General features: G+C 43.5%; 1 protein-coding gene across 1 annotated transcript in view; it reads right to left on the minus strand.

Moving 5' to 3' along the window:
- Nucleotides 1-24,009, minus strand: part of MSRA (methionine sulfoxide reductase A) — a 318,403-nt gene that overhangs the window by 176,513 nt on the left and 117,881 nt on the right. Inside the window, exon 3 of the mRNA XM_054179730.1 lies at nucleotides 4,476-4,595. Within this exon, the coding sequence (XP_054035705.1) occupies nucleotides 4,476-4,595 (120 nt within the window). The remainder of the gene's footprint in view (nucleotides 1-4,475; nucleotides 4,596-24,009) is intronic.

Genomic DNA, 24,009 nt, shown 5'->3' on the forward strand with positions numbered 1-24,009 from the left:
ATGGAAGGATCAGCACAAGAGTGCAATGGGAAGTCAATGCAGGGTTGTGGCATGGAAATGATAGAATGCTGTGCATTGAATAGAATAAGCCAGGTTGGAAAAAACCCTTGAGATCAAGTCCAACCAACACCGTCTAATCAACTAAATCATGGCACCAAGTGCCCAATCCAGTCTCTTCCTAAACACCTCCAGTGATGGTGACTGGGCAGCACATTCCAATGGCCAATTTCTCTTTCTGGGAAGAACTTCCTCCTAACATCCAGCCTAAACCTCCCCTGGTGCAGCTTGAGACTGTGTCCTCTTGTTCTGTTGGTGGTTGCCTGGGAGAAGAGACTAATCCCTACCTGGCTACAACCTCCCTTCAGGTAGTTGTAGACAGCAATAAGGTCTCCCCCTGAGCCTCCTCTTCTCCAGGCTAAGCAGCCTCAGCTCCCTCAGCCTCTCCTCCTAGGGCTTGTGCTCCAAACCCCTCCCCAGCTTTGTTTCCCTTCTCTGGACACCTTCCAGCAACTCAGCATCTTTCCTAAACTGAGGGGCCCAGAACTGGACACAGGACTCGAGTTGCAGCCTAACCAGTGCTGAGTACAGGGGTACAATGACTTCCCAGCTTGCCACACTGTTCCTGATACAGGGCAGGATGCCATTGGCCTTCTTGGCCACCTGGGCACACTGCTGGCTCCTCTTCCACCTGTCAACTAGTACTGTCCAGCCACTCTGATCCCAGCCTGTAGCACTGCATGGGGTTGTTGTGGCCAATGTGTAGAGCCCAGCACTTAGGTGTGTTAAATCTCATGCCCGTCTGTGTACAAGTATAACACATTATTATTAGTGATGCAAATGAGGTGTTTAGACTTCTCTGTACAACCTCTTGGTTATATGGAAAGAAAAAGAATGTGGGGTTTGTGATTTTTTGTTCATACTCAGATACAGACAAGCAAAATCCACAGTCATGCTTTTTCTAGAGGAAGACATTTGCATAAGTTGAAACAGTATTCATTTCCTGAAGAAATGATTTTTCTTCTTTTCCTCAGCATACATGTACATATATTAGCTCATTAACTATTAGGAGATAATAGTGGGTTGAGCATACCATAGATTTCACCCCAGTTTAGCATGAAAGGCCATTATCAGGGTTGATTATCACAGGATGTTAGGGGTTGGAAGGGACCTCTGGAAATCAAGGCCAATGGCCCTGCCAGAGCAGGGCCATAGAATCCAGTGCAGGTTGCACAGGAATGCATCTGGAGGAGTCTTGAAAGTCTCCAGAGAAGGAGACTACACAACATCTCTGGGGAGCCTCTTCCAGTGCTCTGTGATCCTTACAGTAAAGGACTTCCTCCTCCTGTGCTGTAGTTCATATCCATAACTCCAACTATTTCGTCACAAATTATCAATCTCCAAGCTGTGCAGGAAGCATGGATAAAACATTTGAAATAAAAAGAGCACCTTGGGCTCTACAAGGAGACTTGTGACTGAAAACCACAGCTGTCCCTCTAAAAAGATGCTAGAACACAACCCCCAACCCTTCCACATGTGTGCAAACTCTCAACTGCAGCTGCAGAAAGGCTTGGAACACAAATTTGTAGTGATAAAATATTTCTTAGTATATCCCAATGCAGGTTTCATTTTGGCCTCACAAAGAAGAGCTGCTAAAAAGGAAGTAAATTAAGAAACTGTCCTTTCTTTACACAGTTACCTTCATTTCTCACAGAGGCACAGCAGAATTCCAACAAGTTGTTCATTTACTGAGGCAGTTACCATTTTTCTAGCTCAGAAGCCAAATTTGATCTTTGCGGTGCTATGAAGGAAATCTCTTTAAATGTAAGACTCAGAAAATGTTGAGGTTAGTTGCTGAAATAATCACCATATTTCTGGAAAAAGAAAGTTACATCAGTAGACACAAGAGTATTTCTCTCCACATATTGCAGTGTGTGTGGAAGCAAAGCTAGCTATTAACAAATGCCTGGCACATAATCAGGGAGTGGTAGGGGCTGGAAAGGACCTCTGAAGATCATCTAGCCCAACTCTCCTAGAGTATCCTTCCTACCCTTTTTCTGACTCAAAATTCATTGAGTCAGGCTGAAAAATTAGAAATGGCTTATGGAATTGTCTTTCTAGAATGACATAATTGAATATGTTGGTAAGACAACTTGCCTGAGTTAGGAATTTACTTCAGTGTTTCCACTACCTACACTTCAGGCAAAGACCAACTTTTGCTGAGCAATAATGTTGGAAAAGCCAAACTCTTTCCAGAAATTCTGTGGGATTTTAAATGGTTCTTATGCCAATATTTTTTATTCACTCTTAATTTCATGTGATCATTTCTTTTGTCAGCACACAGACTACCTTATTTACAAAATAAGGTAGCTCCACATCCAAAAGCCATCAGTTCATCATAGCTACCAAATTATGTTTTCATTTCTATGGACAGTAAAAAAAAGGCCCTTAAAGATGCTGACTTGGTCTAGTGGAAGGTGTCCCTGCCCATGGCAATGGGTTGGAACTACATCACAGAGTCATAGAATCACCAGAGTTGGAAGCAGCTTCTAAAGGCCATCTAGTTTAACCCCTCTGCCTCTCCTACTCCACCCCCCACCCCCACTCTCTCTCTACACCATCTTCCACCCTGCCTAAACAGCTCCTGCTCCACCACCATTTTTGCACCCATCCCAGAGCCAGGGGCAAGACCCTCAACCAGCCAAGACACCACCCAGAGGAGCTCAGCCCCAGCCAGCACCTGTGGATGGTATTGGAGTAGTCATTGATTCTGGCCCTAACAACCGGGGGGCCACCAGGCCCCCCGGCCTTTGTTGTCACCACCACCATCACCCAGTGTGCACCATGGGCACTCACCAGTGATGAGAGGAGGATCCTCCAGCCCAGATGGGCTCAGCTTAGGGCTGCTGCCTTTACTGGCAGGGATTAAATAGGGGAGTGGGTGGGGAGGGCAGAGTGGTCACACCTGGGATGGGAGGAGACTGCAAGAGAGCCCAGGTGCTCTGGGTTTGAGGGGAAAAAGGGGGGAAATGGGGTGGGTGGAGTGGAGTGGAAGGAGTGGAGAAGGGGCAGACTGTGAAAGTAGTGTTCTGGAGAAAGCATGCATATGAAAATAATATTCAACTAGGAATTACTGACTTTTAGTGATTGCTAGATGCTTAATATGGCTAGCTTCAGGATGTTCCACTCCTCTTGGATATTAGATCATTTACTGACAAACCCAAACATGATTTTGATAGGCCAATACTACGTTCTCTTAAGGTACAGCTATCATCTTAGTAAACTCTTTATCTGAACCCAGAGGGGTTTTTTTGGGGTTGTTTTCCCACCCATCTGTGTGTGGGGGATGGGGCTTGCTTCTGAGAGCAGGTTGTGTGAAGCCAGGACACTGCTGGGCTGAAGAAAAGCCAATGGATTTAGATGGCAGAGTTGAACTCTCCTACAGCTAAATAGGAACAGCCCATGCCACAATGAACCCTGTGGTCTCTCCTCTGTGAGTATGGAGACAATATGAACATGAGATGGAATCCCTTTGTTCTATAGGCACAAGTGCACAAAGCAAAAAGTTACAAAGAAAAGTAAAGAGAAGAGAGAGTTCTTCCAGAAGGAGAACTGCACTGGTCTACCATGAGTGGTTCTCTGGTCCTAGTACCTGGGCATCAGATCCAAATTTGAGTAGGGGAAGATCTTAAGACCTGACTGTCTTGGAGGTTGAAGGAAGCATAATTGGGAATAAGTGGGAAAAGCACCCCTGTAGAATCATGGCATCATTAAGGATGGGAAAGACCTTTTATACCATTGAGTCCAACCATAACCCAACTACCATGGCCACTAAACTGGGTTCTGAAGTGCCACACCTACATGCCTCCAGGGTTGGTGACTCCACCACCTCCCTGGGCACCTCCCACACCCCACCATCTTGTTCACAGAGAAGTTTCTCCTAATGCCACCCTGCAATTCGTTACCCTCTGGCTGTCCCTTCACCTACACCTGTACAAAATGGCTATTCCTGTATTCATCTGACTGCCTGTAACCTGTGTTCTCTCTGTCAGAACACATCAGGGTGGACATACTGTAAGCAGAGCAGATATGCCAGTTCAGCCCTACATGTCCTCGCAGGAATTATCACTCATTTCTAGAAGCCAGCAATGATCTTGGATGCATGAAAAGCTGAAGTGGCATTTCACATCTTAGTTTTTAGCTTTTTATCAATCATCCTTTAAATATCCAGAATATTCCCAGCAAGAAACTCCTTTATGGAATGCATTGGCTGGACAGACAAGACAGATGTGGGACTGTGCTGCTCCTCTTTGGCACCTGGGAATCACAGAAACATCCAGGTTGGAAAAGACACTCAGGATCATACATATACCAAATACATACCAAATCTCTTCAGCTGCTGCAATCACTCTTCATTGTGGTTTATTATCTGACTGGATTCTATTCACAACCCCTAAAAAACAAAGGGAAACACTTACCAGAACAGACCTCTTTGTAGGTAGGATTTGGAGTATACCCTCCTGCATAACCCACTTGAGTGGAGTAGACTCCCTTCTGGCTCCAAAACTTCTTCTCGGCTCCCCAGAAACAGCCCATACCTGAATGTTGCATAAAGGACATAAAGTTATGTCAACATCTGCTCAATACAAAATCATTCATTTGCACATGAATTGATGCAGCCCATAGGGGAAGTTACATCTATAGCCAGCACATGATAGCTGAATGTGTCCCAAGGTTATTTCAGGCTGAGAGAGTGGGTGGTGCTCAGCCTGGAGAAGGCTCCAGGGAGACCTTCCTGTGGCTTTTCAATACTTAAAAGGGGGCCTGCAAAAGATGGGAACAGACTTTTTAGCAGAGCCTGTTGCCACAGGACTAGGGAGTAAGATTTTAGACTAAAAGAAGGGAGATTTGGACTAGGTCCAAGGGAAAAACTGTTTATGATACGGGTGGTAAGACACTGTCACAGGTCACCCAAAGAGGTAGTAGAAATCCTATTCCTGAAAACACTCCATATCAGTTTGTTTGGGGCTCTGAGCAACTTGATCTGGTTGAAGATGTCCCTGCTGACTGCATCAGGGTTGAACTAGATGACCTTTAAAGGTCCCTTCCAACCTAAAGCATTCTAAGATTCTACATAAAGCAACTATCCTGAGAAACCGATTCTGCATCAGAGCCCAACTCAAAGCTGCATTTATGCCTCTGAATGTTAATGTATCACAGAGGACAAATCCTGCAAGGGCTCAAAGGCCCAAGCAAGAATAAATCTCATGCACATTTTGGGGGGGGGGGGGTGGGGGGGGAGAAAAAAGAAGTTATTTGAAAGGCCACTGTGCTATTTGTACAGCACCTTTTTTCCTTTAGTTGATTAGCAGGTTGTCAAAACACAATAATTGGTATTAATGGCAAACAGTGATTTAATTCTCTGCTTTCAGGCACATGCACGCTGAAAAGGTGGCAGCAAGAATGGATTCAATTATATGAGATCCAGGAGGAAAAAATGCTTTAGCTTGACAATTGGTTCACCCAGATATTTGGTGCTCAGACAAAATTTTGGTAGTCAAACACCCACATGACCAATTATCAAAGGTCATCAGGCTGACAACATGAGTAAACCAGCAAAACTCTCTGGATTCGAAGGATCAAGCCCATGGGATGAGAGCCAGGGGAAAGGAACAAACAAGACTAACACTCAGAATTCTCTGAGAGCTTGGATAGCTAACAAGACATTTGATACAGTTTGGAGGGCTCTCTAAGGCTGAGGCATGGCATGCACACTCTGGGATTGTTCATCTTCTCCCTGATGACAGGTCATGTATTTTCTCTTTCAGAACTAACACACTTCTTTTGATATTTACCTTACTAAAACATCTGAAATAAAAGGTAGCAAAAACTAAGCTAAACTTTAAATAGATATAGAAATCACTTCTCCATGATGGCTTTCCACTGATAACACTGCAGATATGACAGGTTAGAAAATTACAGAAGCGCTCCTTCATAGGAAGTGGTCCAGAGGAGGGCATGAAGATGATCAGTGTGCTGGAGCACCTCCCTTATGGGGACAGGCTATGAGACTTGGGACTGTTCAGCCTGGAGAAGAGAAGGCTCTGAGGTGACCTTGTAGAAACCTACAAGAAAGGAGGGGGGGGACTTTTGACAAGGGCTTGTGATGGAAGGAGAGGGAGTGGATTGAAGCTTGAGGAAGGTGGATTTAGACTGGATATTAGAAAGAAATTCTTTACAGTAAGGGTAGTGGATGCCCCCTCCCTGAATGTGTTCAAGGCTAGGTTGGACAAAGCTTTGAGCAACATGACCTAGTGCAAAGTGCCACTGTCCATAGTTGGGGGTTCAGTTGGAACTAGGTGATCTTTAAAGTCCCTTCCAACCCAAATCATTCTGTGATTCTGTAGTACAAGTAGAAAAACAATGCAGGACCTTCTAGCAAAAAACATGACTAGCAATGGCATTTTCTTTCTCTTAATCTTCAGACACTAGCTTCAAATCAAAGTTGCAATGCACCAAAGATCACAGAAGTAATGCCTCAGATTTCTCCTAATTCAGGTGATCAGGCAAAACACATAAATTAGGAGCCTAGCCTGCTCCTGGAGAGCACGGCAAGAGGCAGGCATCTCCTGAGGACAAATCAGCCCACATAAAATACAAATTACTGATCAAATTGCAGTCATTCTCCCTTGACTACAGAGACAGCTCTGGCTTTTAGACATGAGTTCCTCAGCTAAATTAGGTTGGTGGGAAACTGCTACGAGACCTCTCCTGAATAATCCCTCACAGTTCTGCACAGAGAACAATCAAAAATTCTTATTTGAGAAAATTTTCAGACACCCACACATCATCTATCTAATGATGATTTAAACTACACTGTATTTCTGTACCTGGTGTCACTATTTTATCTCAGTTAAGCAGGAGAAGTTCTCCAGTAATTATGCCCTTAGGCCTAGTCAATCGATACAGGACGACACAGTTTTGGCACATCACTCTGACTTTGCTGCACAGTTGAAATGGCAGCTGTGGTCCCATCATTGTCCAAATGAAGAGTATACCTAAAGAACCCTGAAGCTTAGGCTTCCTTTCACCAGAAGTCTGAGCAAGTCAACCATATCCCAGGCTGCATACAAAGCATCATGGTCAAGGGAGGGTATTCTGCCCCTCTTTTATGCTCTGGTGAGATCCCACCTATAGTGCTGGGTTCAGCTTTGGGGTCCTCAGAAGAGAAGGGACATTGACCTGAGGAGCAGGTCCAGAGTGGGCCGCAGAAATGATCCAAGAGCTGGAAAAACCTCTGCTATGAGAGTTGTGGTTGTTCAGTGTGGAGAAGAGAGGGTTCTGGGGAGCCTTATTGTGGCTTTTCAATACTTAAAGGGACCTGTAAGAAAGATGAGGACAATCTTTAAGCAGAGTAATAGCTTGGATAGGATGAAGGGTGATGTGCTAAAAGAGGATATATTTAAGCTAGGTATAAGGAAGAAACTTTGGCAATGAGGGCAATTGACACAAACGGGAACCCAGGAAGTTTCACGTAAACATGAGGAAAAACTGTTTCACTATGAAGGTAACAGAGCACTGGAACAGGATGCACGAAGAGGTTGTGGAGTCTCATTCTCTGGAGACATTACAAATCTGACTGGACATGATCCTGGGCAACCCCACCTGGGGGATCCTGCCTTAGCAGAGGGGTTAGATTACATGACCTCCACTCTGTGATTCTGTGACTGCTTTCAAGAGTGCTCTTGTTTTGCAGTTTTTATTAGATCCTAAGCCTGTATCTGTATGTGAAGCATAAATAAACCTCAGTCCAACACTAACACTTCAGTGCTGTGCATCCTTACTATTACAAGGAACGTTTGAGCTCCAGCTGCCTAAAATGATGCTGAGCCCCTTGCAGAAAGGACTCTGTAGCTGGTTTGTCAAACTAATATTGGTTGGGCATGCTGAGGGGTGGTAAATGAACCATTTCATCTATGGCAAGGAATAGAGATCCAAAATCTTTTCCTCACATATTTCTGTGCCAGCTTTCCCGAGTGCAAATGAGTAACCCAAAATTAAGGACCCATCCCAGATTCAGGTTGGAGGTCAGACACAGTCCCAGCTTCAAATTAAAAGTAAAAACACTCATTCTTTTCCTATTTAAGAATTTTAATGCTCAACAAATCCCTGACTGTACTGTCTGAAATTACTGATCATCACTGCAGTGGTCACTGACTCTCCTTGATTAATAATTATTATATGGGATCCTCATTGATATTCTTCTCTGACTTGACCTAGTGACCTACATCCTCATCATGGTTTCTTCCACTTTTTTTTCTTCCAGTTTCTGTCTGAGTTCATTCTGCCCTCCTTCCTCTGAGAGACAGATATTTTATTCTCATGGTGAACAAATCTCATCTTTGCTTGAGTGCATCTTGCACAAACTATAAATCCTCACAGCCACGAGAACAGACAAAATTGAAATCTTTGTCATAACAAAATAACCTGTTAGCAAAAGGACATAATTTACAACAATACCTTAGTAAATCACTTTCTGCAGCATTAATACATCCACCAACTGATATTTGTTGTTCTGCTAAAGCAGTGCCACATTCTACAGAGACATTTTCACAGAGACAGAAATATTAACAATAAAACCCCACACAATATTCTGGAGTCAAGACACATCAACTCATGGAATGTCTGTTTTTCAGAGCACTGGCTGCCTAAAGCCATCTTTAACACAAACAGTGACTCCTAAATAGGGAGATAATCTCAGTTTAAGGCTTCACATACTTTTGTTATAGAGAAAAACAAATCAAACCAAACCAAAAAAACTTAGTTTCCCTAATTATTACTAATCTACAAAGAAAAGTGAAGAAACAAAACATTAAAATAATTCAATAAAACTGAGAGGGGGTAAAAAGAGGAAAAAGTCAAATTTAAATAGACATACAAGCAAAATAAGCAAAACAAGCCAGTCTTATTATAGTTTGAACCCAGAAAACATTCATGAAATACAAGGACAAGTGTAGAGTATTGCATATGGGAAAGAACAACCCTATGGACCAGCATAGGCTGGGACTGACCTGTTGGAGAGCAGCGTAGGGGAAAGGGACCAGGGGGTCCTGGTGCTTAAAAGAGCCCAGCACCACAAAGATGCTGAAGGGAGTGGAACATCTCCCTTACAAGGAAAGACTGAGGGAGCTGGAGCTCTGTAACTTGAAGAGGAGTCGGAGGAGTGAAGGGCAAGTGTCAGGAGGGCAGAGCCAGGCTCTTCTCAGTGACATCAGAGAGTGTCCAGAGAAGGGCAACAAAGCTGGTGAGGGGTTTGGAACACAAGCCATATGAGGAGAGACTGAGGGAGCTGGGTTTGCTTAGCCTGGAGAAGAGGAGACTTATTGCTCTCTATAACTACCTGAAGGGAGGTTGTAGACAGGCGGAGGTTGGTCTCTTCTCCCAGGCAGCCAGCACCAGAACAAGAGGACACAGTCTCAAGCTGCGCCAGGGGAGGTTTAGGCTGAATGTTAGGAAGAAGTTCTATACAGAGAGAGTGATTGCCCATTGGAATGGGCTGCCCGGGGAGGTGGTGGAGCCACCATTCACTTAGCCTTGAGCTGACCCTGCTTTATGCAACTGATCTAGAGACCTCCAGGACTCCTTCAATCTCAGTAATTCTGTGATTACATGAAAAGCAGTTCCTGCCTCTTGCCATAAAGATGTTTCTGACCATCATTGGAGGTGTTCAGGAGGAGACTTGATGGGGTGCTTGGTGCCATGGTTTAGTTGATTAGGTGGGTTGGATTGGTTGATGGGTTGGACGCGATGATCTTGAAGGTCTCTTCCAACCTGGTTTATTCTATTCTATTCTATCAGGACAAGGGGCAGTGGGTGCCAGCTGGAGCACAGGAGGTTCCACATGAACATAAAGAAAAGTTTTTTCACTGTGAGGGTGATAGAGCACTGGAACAGGCTGGGCAGGGAGGTTGTGGAGTTCGCTGCTCTGGAGACATTCAAAACCCACCTGGATGCATTCCTGTGTGACCTACTCTAGGTGACCCTTCTCTGGCAGGGAGGTTGGACTACATTCTCTCTACAGGCCCCTTCCAACCCTTAACATTCTGTGGTTTTGGTGGTATCATTTTGAACCATTTTTGAATAATTTGCATAATCCCCAGTACTGATGACATGAGACCACCTTCAGACAGAAAGCTTCCTGAGGCATTCCTAAGAGAGAAGAAGGGGAAAAAAAAATACTGAAGAACATACTCATGTTCCCAGGAAAGAAAAAAAGAAAAAGGTATTATTTGACTATAATGAGTTTTGCAGAAGAGTGTTTAAGCACTAAAGATATTTGTCACTTTTAATTGCTAATTTGTAAAACAAAGCTTATTCTTTTAGTGACGGGTTTTGACTGACTCTTAATTGGAATGTCAAAAGGTATTTCAAGTTTGTTTCTTTTTTTTGCTTTTGAACTTCAAAACCAAACAGATTCATATGGCTGTCTGTTCATTCACCACTGTAAGCAACAATAATCATACAAATTGGGAGTAAATGCTCAAAATAGCATTTCAGAGCATAGAATAAGTGCTAGTAATAGCATTTATTAGGGATATACAAGGATGCCTTTCCAAAAGCCACATCCATTTCCTCAACCCTGTTCCCTTTTCCTCTCCATACACACACATGTATTTCCTGCCCAGCCAAGGAACATGTTTCCATAGGCAACCCAGATCATTTGCATATTTGTAAAAAATAGTTTGCATAAACTGAAGCATTTGGCTAAAACAAGGAAAGAAGGGTGTTACTCTGATAAGAGTGATAAGCATCCCCTTGGTTACAGATTATCTGCAGTAATTGTCCAGTTCTGGGCCCCTCAATTTAAGAAGGACATTGAGACTCTTGAACATGTCCAGAGAAGGGCAAGGAGGCTGGGGAGAGGCCTCGAGCACAAGCCCTACGGGGAGAGGCTGAGGGAGCTGGGATTGTTTAGCCTGGAGAAGAGGAGGCTCAGGGGAGACCTTATTGATGTCTACAACTACCTGAAAGGAGGTTGTAGCCAGGAGGGGGTTGGTCTCTTCTCCCAGGCAACCAGCACCAGAACAGGAGGACACAGTCTCAAGCTGCGCCAGGGGAAGTTTAGGCTGGAGGTGAGGAGAAAGTTCTTCACAGAAGGAGTTGTTGGCCATTGGAATGTGCTGCCCAGGGAGGTGGTGGAGTCACCATCCCTGGAGGGGTTCAAGAGGGGATTGGACGTGGCACTTGGTGCCACGGATTAGTCGTGAGGTCTGTGGTGACAGGTTGGACTTGATGATCTTTGAGGTCTCTTCCAACCTTGGTGATTCTGTGATTCTGTGATAATTGTGAAATGCTCACAGAGAGCGGCAGTACAGAACCCCAGGTGTTTACTGTCCTGAGATGAATTGCTTTAAGGATTACCTTACCCACATTGACTAGGTCTCTGCTGACTGTGACAGGAGTGGATCCATTCAGATGCATTTATTTGCATAAATGGAAACATCCAGGGTTGTTTGTGTGCTCTTGTGGCCAAGAAGGTCATTAGTATCCCAGGGGACATTAAGAAGAGTGTGACGAGCAGGTCAAAGAAGGTTCTTCTCCCCTTCTGCCCTAGTGAGGCCACATGTGGAGCATTGTGTTTAGTTCTGGGCTTCCCAGTTCAAGAGAGACAGGCAAGTACTGAAAAGGCCATTGGAGGACCACAAAGTCAACAAGGGGACTGTAGCATCTCTCTGAGGAGGAAAGACTGAAAGACTTTGGGCTGTTTAGCCTGGATAAGAGAAGACTTGAGAGGGGATCTTCTCGGTGTTTATCAATATCTCAACATCAGGATTGAACCAGACATTGCAGTGGTGGCCAGCTACAGAAGAAGGGGCAACAAGCACAAACTGGAACATAGGAGGTTCCATCTGGACATGAGGAAGAACTTATTTCATGTGAGGGTGACAGAGCATTAGCACAGGCTGCCCAGAGAGGTGGTGGAGTCTCCTTCTCTGGAGACACTCCAAACATGCCTGGTCACGACCCTGTGCAACTTGCCATGGATGACCCTGTTTTAGCAGGGTGTTGGATCTCCAGAGATCTCCAACCACTACCATTCTGTGATTCAGTGACTTGTGATGCCTTAGGACACCCAAGGCATCTACCTACACAAGCCTGACATAAATGACAAAGGACTCAAGAGAAGCATGTGCCCTTCTTGGAAGGCATCCTGAGGCCATACAGAGTGCTCCTGGACATCACAAATGTAAACATTTGCATATTGTAAGGCAAGGATAGCATGTCCATATCCCATATGCAGACATCATAAAATCCTGAAAGCCTCTGATTGTGTAGCTGAATCAAATCCTTCCAAACATAGCCATTTGTGTCTGGAAGTTGCCTATTTCTCTTCTTATTAAGAGTCTATTAAGAGTCTATTAAGAGTCTATTAAGAGTCTAGCATGACCAGCTCAGTTATAAAAATCTATGCTGCAGCAAAAGCTAGATGAATCCTCAGCAAAACTATTTACAATGAGAGTGGTGAAACACTAGCAAAGGTTGCCCAGAGAGATGGTAGATGCCCCATCCCTGGAAAGATTACACATCGGGCTATATGGGGCTCCGAGCAACCTGATGTAGTTGAAGATGTCCCTGTTCACAGATGGAAGGTTAGATGAGATGACCTTTAAAGTCTCTTCCAACCCAAAGCATTCCACGATTCTCCGATTTTGTGTACTGCATACAACAGCCTTCACACAGAACAAAGAAACAGATGGGAAAAGTTGTTTGAAAACGATTCAACATTTCAGACGTTCTCCGCTCCTACAAGAAATGGCACGACCCTGCAAGGGTAACCTTAATGACCTTCATTCTGGTCCACTTCTACAATGCCTGTTCCTATCACACCTTGGAATAACACTCAGTTTCCATGCAGGTTCCCTGATGTAAATTCCTGTTTCTGATTCCATTATGCAAATCTGCACCAGCAGTCAATTTGCATCATAAGGGCATTCCTGATCCAAACTAAAACCTCACAAGATGGACCCACTCGGTCCTAATTAAAGTCTATTAAGTTTTGAGCACCACAGCTGCTAAAGGATGCTGATGCTTCAGGGACTCCCAGCTTTCCATTGTTTTGATATACTGGTTAATTTTCATAATCTACACATATATATTTTCATTTGTGGATAGTTTGTTTGGTTTTTTTTCCAGTGCCTTTGTCCTTTACCTTTATGATGTATCCTTCTCCACTGGGCATCAGGTACATACACAACCTGACTTCTGCCTGACTACCCAACAACCTTTCATTCCTGCCAGCTTTATTTACGAGCATTCTCTCTTCCAGCAGCCCAACAGGAGATGCAGAAGACTCTTTTTGTCATATTCTGAAGAATGAATGCATTGTTTCACTGGCATGCCAAGTCTTTCCTGGCCCACTGCCTACAATCCCTACGCCCACACTTCAAGGCACTTTTCCACACACCAGATTAAGAAGCTGTTTCAATGCCAGGTTGGTAGCAATGCTTCACCACAGAAGATGAAATGCAAAGGATATAGATCCTGCTCCTCCTTCTGTTAACAGGATTTTAGAATGTATGATTCTACTAAGTAAGGCAAAATGTCAGTTTTAAATATATACTCAGAAAAATAAAACATGCTGGGAGAACAAAGAGCAACGTGCCCTGGAATCCTCTTCCCTAACCCCAGATCAGAGTAAGGAGCAGGATGGGATCTATCCAGAGCTTGGGAGCATACTAGACAGAGGAGAGTGGCTCTTGTGCCAGCTTATGTTCTGAAGCCCTAGAAGCAATGATTCTGCCAGCTGCTCAAATGCTACAGTACCCAGCCAAAAGTAGCTGGGGGCACAGGCTGCTCCTATACATTGAAGCAGTAAAGGACAGCCAACAGTACATCCCACCAGCCTACCTCAATGCATCTGGCTCTAGCCAGCATCTCTGTGGGATCTGAAGACACAGCTGCCAGTATCCCTGCTTCTCTTGGCCAGTATAGGACTTGGCCCAAATTTTGAATACGATTGATTTAGTTACCTCTATAAAATCTGGAGAAGGAAATGCTCAGCTGCTTTGAACTGAAATGGCTTTTTTTTTTCTTTTTGCACAGTTGGAAGGGATAAATTGAACCTCAGCAAGCTACATACCTATATAATAATTCTCATCTCATAGATTTCTGCCAAATTCTGAGTGTGGTTGGCATTTTTTTTCTTTAAAAAAAGTCATGTAGAGCAGTTGATCCAGCTGATTGATTGAAGTCAGTCCAAGTACAGATATCTTTAAGTACTGAGCCAATGAGATATTTATGCTGTGTGCTCTGAAATCATGGGGACCATCCATTTTTTAGTATTTCACAGGTTGACATGTGCCTTGGCTTTACCATGAAAGGTCAGGATGAGACCTTGGTAGTCATCATTGTGCTCCCTCCCCTAAAGAGAAGATAGGCAAGCAAGCAAGCAACAAGAAAGCAGATCTCCCGGTGTGGACAACTGGCAGATCAGGATGTCCCTGGTAACCCAGGAGAATACTCAGCCTGTATCTAGTTTATACACAGTGGTTGTATGCCTGGTTACAATATTGTTTCTTGATTTTATGTAATTCAATAGCACCAGACTTCCACAGAGTTAAACTTTGTTCTCTACAGTGCAATGTGCCAGTCCCTTTGGCTTCATTGTGATGATGAACACAAATCCAAAACTAGAACTGGATCTCACAGTCACATGTGATGTGAGGGAACACAGCTTTGTTGAACACTTTCATACTGCCTGACACAACAGCTAATAAAGGTCTGAAAATCCAACATGATCAAAGCCATGACCTCACAGGCACCAAGATAAAAATACCAAACGCATTACCCCAGACTCTTCACTATCCATTTTTTTCAACTTCTTGTTGAGGATCTGGAAAGAATTCCAGATCCAGACTGAAATGCAGTATCATCTTTTACATAACACAGGAACACATAGAGCACTTTGCTGAACCATCTGGGCGCATATAGGATTAATGTTATCAATCAAGACTCACAATCAAATTGTATTCTTGAAGTCTTTAGGGCTTTACCATTCAGCAACCACCGAATATTGAAGCAATCACGGAATATTTGAGATCACTAGAAAATAATCAATTAAGAAATGGTTGAGAGGAATGTTTTAAGAACAAACAAAAACAAAGAAAAAAAGCCCTGAAATAGAGAGCAAGCTCAGCTGAAAGAAATAAAACTGCTGATGACAGATGGCATTAAGCGGATGATCTTCCCAGATAAGCGCTGGCTCTAATGCTACAACAGGGTTGATAAATATGTTGAACAGCTTGCCTGGGGCAAGTCAAACAAAGCCCTCGGCAAGAAATTTAAAATGCAGTTTGCCTAACAGAGCAACTAAAGAGGAATTTCTTGGCTCACCATTTTGCCAAGATGTGTTCTGTTCACACTGCATGAATTCCCTGAGAAACTGTGGGGTTTTGCTTCTTTTTTTCCATAGGCGAAGCAGAAGCCTCATGTTCATTCAAATTAACAAATGCCCAGGCAGTTCACTTCTGCCTCTGTGGTAGCTGCTGACGTGTGTATGTATGTTTGTATGAAATCTGAGCAACAGATTAGAATTATTGCAAGAGGAAAAGCAGGTGATCACAACAGAAAAGGAGCATTTTTCTGTCAAGAGAAAAACTACCATGAAAAATGTGCAAAACACAGCGTGGCTATGACTTTTGAAAAACCCTAGAAGACAACAGCACTCAAACTGGGAAAAACAATAGGGCTATGGAGAGATCAAAAACAACTCAGAAAATGTGCTTATTCAATCCATCATAAAAGTGTGCTACAAGTCGTGTATAATACAAAATCAACAGAATTCAAATAAATCTGAAGTCACCATCAAGAATATTAACAAGGCACAAACCACAGCTGCTCTAAACTTCACAATGTACAAGAGGTTTCAAATGTTCCTATTCAAAAGCAATTTTGATCCTAACCAGCAGAGAGCAGGGATATACATAAGGCAGAGTATTAAAATACTTCCAAAGTAATACTTCCAAAGCCTCACTCACTGCCTCAATATTCTTTCCCCACCCAATAACCAGGATTATTTAAACAAATTTTATCCTGAAGGTCAACCACACTGTTCTCTGGTGAGTCTCCATAACAAGAAAAATTCATCTTCAGAATCCTCTGTTGGAAAATTTCTTGCCTCCAGTTCCCAGAAAAAGAGCCTACTGGTCTGAAAAGTTGTCATCATACAGTAGCAAGAGAACATACAAAAGCAAGAGAGACCAAACTTTGAGATCTTTGAGAGATGCACCGGAATATCTCTGTACACATGACACTAACCTCCACTTGGCAGAGCTGAGAGGACAACTGTGCAATGTACCTTCCACCTGTGAGCTGCACCTGGACCACTTGGAAGTGCATTTTGGGTCTAAGTAATCAAAACTAGCACTGTGATTCATTCCTGAAAGTGAACAAGGAGAAAAGTAGATCTTATGACAGTAAAGAAAATCTTAGACTGATAGAAAGGTTTGAGTGCAAAGGGACCTTTAAAAGTCACCTAGTCCAATCCCCCTACAACGAGCAGGGACATCTTCAACTAGATGAGGTTGCTCAGAGCTCTGGAAAACCTGACCTTGAAGGTTTCCAGGGATGGGGCATCTATCACCTCTGTGAGCAACCTGTGCCACTGTTTCACCACCATTATTGTGAGAAAAAATTCTTCCTTCTATCTAGTCTAAATCTCCCCTCTTTTAATTTAAAAGCATCACCCCTTGTCCTGTCAAACTGGGTCCTGCTAAAAAGTCTGTCTCTCTCTTTCCTACAGGCCCCTTTAAAAACTAAAAGGCCACTGCCATGGTTGATGCCCAGCCAGCTGCCAAGTCCCACACAAACTGTTCACACAACTGCCCCTCCACCCCATCCTGGTAGGATGGGGAGGAAAATTGGGAGAAAAAGGCACAGCCCTGTGAGCTAGGGACAGCTTAGTAGAACAGCACAAAGAGATGAAAACAATCAGGAAGCACAGTAACACTAATGAAATAGCCTATAAAGCGAGTGATATAAAATACAGCACTGACTGCAATGGCCTGGCCCAGCCTGATCTTGCTCGTCACTATCACCTGCTTCTGGCCAGCTCTTCCCTTATCTGCTGGCTATGACCTCAGTCTGGTATTGAAAACGCACCGACTGCTTCATCTGGCTGTTCTGGCTAAGGCCCTTCCCAGCTTCTTGTGAAGGGGAAAAGAAACAACCAAACTGAAAACAACCCTATATTAGCCAAACCCAGAACAGCCACAAGAAGGTCTCTCCGATGCCTTCTCTTCTCCAGGCCAAACAACTCCAACTCTCTCAGCCTGTCCTCATATCAAAAAGGCTCCAGCTGTCTGATCATTTTTGTTGCCTCCTCTGGATCTGCTCCAGCAGGTTCATGTCTCTCCTGTGCTGAGGACTGCAGAGCTGGACACTCACTGCAGAGGGAGTCTCACCAGAGTGGAGCAAAACAGGCAGAATCCTCTCACTCAGCCTGCTGGCCACACCGCTCTGGATGTAGCCCAAGAGACAGCTGGCTTCTAGGCTGCAAGAGCATATTGCCAACTCATGTCCAGCTTTTCACCAACCAGTGTCTTCAAGTTCCTCTTGGCAGGGCTGATCTCAAGCCAGCCACTTCTGCGTCTCTGCCTTTTTCTGTTGTCTTGGAGTACAATTCTTATTCCTAATCACTATTCTGAAACCATTTGTTCTGCATTCACCACAATCAGCGTTTTCTTAGTCACAAGTGAAAGGTTGAAAGCAGTCTGAAGATGTACAGGGTTCATTAGGACCAAACATACACATAGAATTCACAAGCTTTATCTCCCAGCTCCCAAAAGAATACCGTAGGAGACATTTGGATCTGAAACACCATGTTTTCTGCCTCCACTAGAAAGCAAACACTGAAATAAGAATTCACGTATTTAGCTCCCTCTTTCAAAAACTTCAAAGCATTTTGCACACAAAAATTAAGCCTCACATCCAGTTCTGGGTCCTTCAGTTTAGGAAAGATGCTGACTTTCTGGAATGTGTCCAGAGAAGGGCAACAAAGCTGGGGAGGGGTTTGGAACACAAGCCCTATGAGGAGAGGCTGAGGAAGCTGGGGTTGCTTAGCCTGGAGAAGAGGAGGCTCAGAGGATACCTTATTGCTCTCTACAACTACCTGAAGGGAGGTTGTAGCCAGGTGGGGGTTGCTTTCTTCTCCCAGGCAGCCAGCACCAGAACAATAGGACACAGTTGCAAGCTGTGCCAGGGGCAGTTTAGGCTGGATGTTAGGAAGAAGTTCTTCATAGAAAGAGTGATTTGCCACTGGAATGTGCTGCCCAGGGAGGTGGTGGAGTCACCATCACTGGAGGTATTTAGGCAGAGACTGGATGGGGTGCTTTGTGCCATGGTTTAGTTGATTAGATGGTGTTGGGTGATAGGTTGGACTCGATGATCTCAAAGGTCTTTTCCAACCTGCTTAATTCTATTCTATTCTAACATTCTAACTGTTATTTTAAGTACAACAGAAATGAAGTATGAGTGGTCCCAAAGCAAAGCAATGAATCCTTGCTGGAAACAAACCAAAGGGTCCCAACTAACAGGTCTTTTTTTAAAAGATCACTTTTTCATCCTATGGCTGTTGGGTGAAGGAAACACTACTAGCCAAATCTAGATGTTTTCTAGCTTCTTCCTTCACATATTTTGGTTGCTTTGTATTCTTCAGGAAAATTTTGTGTAGATAAAATGTAATACCTTTCATCTTATTTGTCTTCTGTCAGTGGAATACAGATACAATACGTGGAAAACAAGACACACAACCCCCGCAAAAAAACAACTTCTTATAGAAACCAGAAAATACATTGAAATGTTGTGATTGCTGTGACATGTTGAGCCTGATACCCCAAATGGTGATCTTGGCATTTGTTAGGTTGAGGACAATCAGTTAAGATTAGGCAAGGGAGAAGATAAATGAAAATTCATTTAACAATAAATAGAGAATCCATGAAAAAAAGAGATCGATGTTTTACTCATGAAGATTTCCATCCTGTAAAAAATTATTTTGCTCTTGGATCGAGTTTCACTCATGAAATTGAATTAATTCTGTTGACTTGGCAATGTATAAATAATCAATTCCATTATATATAGACAGGTGTAGAATGGGGAAAAATGAGATGAGGAGACTTTGGGAATTCAGGCCTGAATGCAGACAGTAAAAGATTTCCTCTCTGAGAGGCTTGTTTCCATCATTACTGGTATTGCTGTTTTCAAAACCACAGTACATAAAAGCCTTTGTCACACAGATTTGAATTCCATTCTGCTGGGTACTGGGAACAAATTCCAAACAAAATGGCAATGTTCCCAAAAGTTTAGGGGTTTGTTTATGGGGCCATTCATCACAGAATCACGGAATGGTGAGTGTTGGAAGAGACCTCTGGGGATCATCTAATTCAATTCCCTTCTGAAAGCACGGTCACCCAGAGCAGGTTGCTCAGGAACACGTCCAGGTATGTTTGGAAACTCTCCAGAGAATGGGACTTCATAACCTCGCTGGGCAACCTGATCCAGGGCTCTGTCACCCTCACAGGAAAGTAGTTTTTCCTCATGTTCAGAAGGAAGTGTATAGCATAATTCGTGATGCCCTGGGGCATTTTCAGCACTGAGAAGATCCCCTCTCAGTCTGCTCTTCTCCAGGCTAAACAGCCCCAGGTGTCAGCCTTTCCTCCTCCAGTCCCCTCCATCATCTTTCCAGCCCTCTGCTGGACTGTCTCTAGCAGTTCCCTGTTTCTCTTGAACTGGAGAGCCCAGAACTGGACCCAGTATTCCAGACATGCCCTCACCAGGCCAGGGCAGAGGAGAAGGAGAACCTCCCCCCACCTGCTGGTCGCACTCTTCTTAATGCACCCCAGTCTACTGACACATTACATAAACATGAAAATGAACTGCCACAAATTGTCCAATGCAGGAATTGGAAACCCATAAAAACATGATTTCTGTCATGTTTGGGGAATGCAACTGAATCAATGCTGACGGCGGGGAACAATTGGGCACTGAATCATACACTAAGGAATATTGAACCAAAAATGGGTAGGAGCTGCAGAAAAGAAGTGCTGTTCACAATGTAACTACAACTAGACCTTAACTGCAACATGTTTGGATTAAAATTTTGTGTCTTCAGTGTCTAACTGCTTAAAGAGGAGTCTTAAGAAGTACTACAAAGCACTAGATGTTTCTTGGCCACAGAGGATGACTGAAGGGTCCCACGGACACAGAGACAAATCGCAGGGTTTATGGTAAAAATTGGGACTCCTTTAACTATTTACTCTTTTAAATATCACTTACAACACAAACTACTGGATCAATGAAAATGTGATGAGTAGAAATAAAAGCATCAGAAGCTCTTTGCACATCTCTGAAGTGTTCAAAAATGGACCCAAGCTTAATCTGATTTAACACTGCAGAAAGTCCAAGGATATAGCCAATAAAGAATAAATTATGCCAGCTTGTGCACAGATAAATTCACTCTAGCCACTTTTCTGCCTCCCTTGAGGAAGGGAGTACTTTCTCAATAAATTACCTTTCAGAAGTCTGTTAGGGATAAAAAGAACCTCTGGTACAACAGCATGCGAAAGAGATTGAGATAGAGCTACATGGGCCTATCATCAACCTGATTATTTGCTTCATTGCAAAGCATCACATCTTTAGTTCAAGTCATTGATTTGAGGCTTTCAAATCATTTTGTGATCTTCTTTTGCTTGAAGCATTCCAACACTTTGCAGAGATTCATTTGAGATCATCCTCGGTCATTTGACACACTTTAGTGCTCTGCTACTCAAGTAGAACTCGATGTACACATAAAATAAGAGATGTCATCAGGGCTGTGTAATCCATTTGATTCTCTCAAAACCATATCTTTCATATAAATTCATCTGTGCAATACCAGCAAAACCTTACCCTTCTCTTGTGAATATCTCTGTAATCACTCAGCAGCCTCAAGGGAGCTTGAGATACACAGAAGCAAACCAAAATATAGCCTACAATACACAAGCAAAGCAGCACAAACATTTTGTCACCACCAAAATAAGGATCACTTGTAGGGTTATGCTGCAGAAAATAATTAACTTTGTTTACAGAGTTTGTTTACTGCAAGCAAGAGCAATCTTGCCTTTTCTTTCCTCTTCTGATAACTGTTGCTAAGCTAACTGCTATAGACACATCCAGAAAAAAAAGCAGTCTCATATCACTTATTTTATTTACAAAGTGAGGTTTTAGACAGCAATAGAAAACTGTAGGCACCTTGACCATTATTTAAACTTACAACTTAAAATTATTCAAGAGCAAAGGAAAAAAAAAATTCCATTAAATAACAAACCAATTCAATGAGCAGCCCCTTCAGCCCTCCTTCCTCCATCTCAACAGGAACACACCCTTAATCCTTCTCCAGTAAGAGCCCAAACTAATAAATACCTTCAATGTCTAGCTAGAAGATGATTAAAATTCATCTGTTTTGAACTACTGCTGTCCTTAATGGAAATACATAATGGAGAATGGAATACAAGAGTTATTTTCTCATCTGTTAGTAGCCAATAAAGTTATGGTACATTCTCACTAGCAAAAGAGAATAACTCTTTCCCATCCAGTCACCCCCCCCCCCCCCCCCCCCAAAAAAAAAAGACAATTACTCAAGAAAACACCAGAGAAGATTGTTACAGAAAAATTAATTTATACCCAGGAGGACAAGCAGAGGCCACACAGATATGTGGTTAGTCATTTGCCATTTATGCAGTGCTTGACATGCACTCATTCCCTAAAAACATGGTATGTCACTGATGGAAATAAAGTGCTGAGGCAGAGTGTCTGTGCCACATTGCTGGCTGGGCAAAGGCATTGCCATTACACACAGCAGTGTCTGTGACCTGCTCACTCTCCAACCCCGTGGTTTTCTTAGACATCCTTGAAACGTCCTCTGGCTCTGGCTGGCATAATACTAAGCATGAGGGCATCATGAGACACAGCCTCTGGTTGTTCTAAGGGCTGTAGTAGTGTGCTCCTACTCCAGTGAATAGCCTCTCTACCCTTGAAGCTGGGTTTTGGGAGAGCCTCATAATGTGCTGCAGAGCTGCACAATGTGCTGTCATCACATTCATCAATGACCTAGACAAAAGAACTGAGTGTACCCACAGCAGGACTGAAGATGATACAAAATTGTGAGGACTGAATGAGTACTGGATGAGTACTGGATGACACACTGTCAGGCTCTGCTTCTATTCATTGAGACCTGCACAGGCTGGAGAGTCGGACAGAGCAGAAGCTAATGAAGTTCAACAAGGGCAGGCATTGGGTACAGCTCCTAGAGAAGAATAATCCCTTGCACCAGAACAAGTTAGAGGTTGACCTTCTGGAAAGCAGCTCTGCAGAGAAGGGTCTGGGAGTCCTCGTGGACAAAATATTCCCCACAAGCCAGCAATGTGTTCTCATGGACAAGAAGGTCAATATTGTCCTGGGTTGTATTAAGAAGAATGTGATAAGGTCCAGGGAGGTTCTTCTCTACTCTACTCTGCCCTAGTGAGGCCACATCTGTAGTACTGGGTCCATTTTTGGGCTCCCCAATTCAAGAGAGGCAGGGAACTACTGGAGGGAGTCCAGCAGAGGGCTAGAAAGCTGATGAGGAGGCTGGAGCACCTCTTTGAGGAGGAAAGACTGAGATATTTGGGGCTCTTTAGGCTGGAGAAGAGCAGACTGAGAGGGGATCTACTCAATGCTGATCAATATGACAGCTGCCATCTCCACCATAAACTTGGATGTGGCCATTGCACAGGAAGTCTTTGAATGAGCAAAGATGCACCTTTTTTTTTTTTTCCTTTTTTTTTATGCAGCAGAATTTTTCTCTTTCTTCACAGCCTTTGAATCAATGCATCTGGCTGCTTTTGGAATATTGTATCCAGTTCTGGACTCCTCAGTTCAAGAAGGACCTCAGGGAACTTCTTGAAAGAGTCCAGTGCAGAGCCACAAAAATGACTAAGGGAGTGGAACATCTTCCTTATGAGGAGACACTGTGGGAGCTGGGGCTCTTTAGCTTGGAGAGGAGGAGACTGGGGGGTGACCTCATTCATGTTTATAAATATGTAAAGGGTGAGTGCCAAGAAGATGGAGCCAGGCTCTGCTCAGTGACACCCAATGACAGGAAAAGGGGCAACAGGTGGAAGTTCCAGGCATAGAAAGTTCCATGTGAACACGAAGGGAAAAAATTTCACTGTGAGGGTGATAGAACACTGGAACAAGCTGCCCAGGGGGGTTGTGCAGTCTCCCTATCTAGGGATATTCAGAACTCATCTGAATGTGTTCCTGGGTGATCTGGTATAGGTGATCATGCTCTGGTAGAGGGGTTGCACTGGATGATCTTTGGAGGTCTCTTCCAGCCCCTAACAATCTGCAATGCCAGAAAAGAATGGAATGGAATGGAATGGAATGGAATGGAATGGAATGGAATGGAATGGAATGGAATGGAATAGGATAGGATAGGATAGGATAGGATAGGATAGGATAGGATAGGATAGGATAGGATAGGATAGGATAGGATAGGATAATAGAATTAACCAGGTTAATAGATAGGATAATAGAATTAACCTTTGAGATCAAGTCCAACCCATCACCCAACACCATCTAATCAACTAAACCATGGCACCAAGTGCCCCATCTTGTCTCTTCTTAAACACCTCCAGGGACAGTGACTCCACCACCTCCCTGGACAAATTCTAATGGCCAATCACTCTTTCTGTGAAGAACTTCTTCCTAACGTGCAGCCTAAACCTCCCCTAGCGCAGCTTGAGACTGTATCCTCTTGTTATAATCAGACTTGATACATAACAGACAAGCCTGAGATGTAACAAAGCGAATGCTGAAGTGGATAATAAATTAACTTACACAAAGCCTGTTCAGAGATCCCTGCACAAATTACTTTGGATGAATGAAGCTACCAAACCAAGCTTGAATAACTCAGGTACTACAGTCATGAAGAGAGAA

This window comes from Dryobates pubescens, chromosome 3, assembly GCF_014839835.1.
Source record: "Dryobates pubescens isolate bDryPub1 chromosome 3, bDryPub1.pri, whole genome shotgun sequence".
Taxonomy (NCBI): Eukaryota; Metazoa; Chordata; class Aves; order Piciformes; family Picidae; genus Dryobates; species Dryobates pubescens.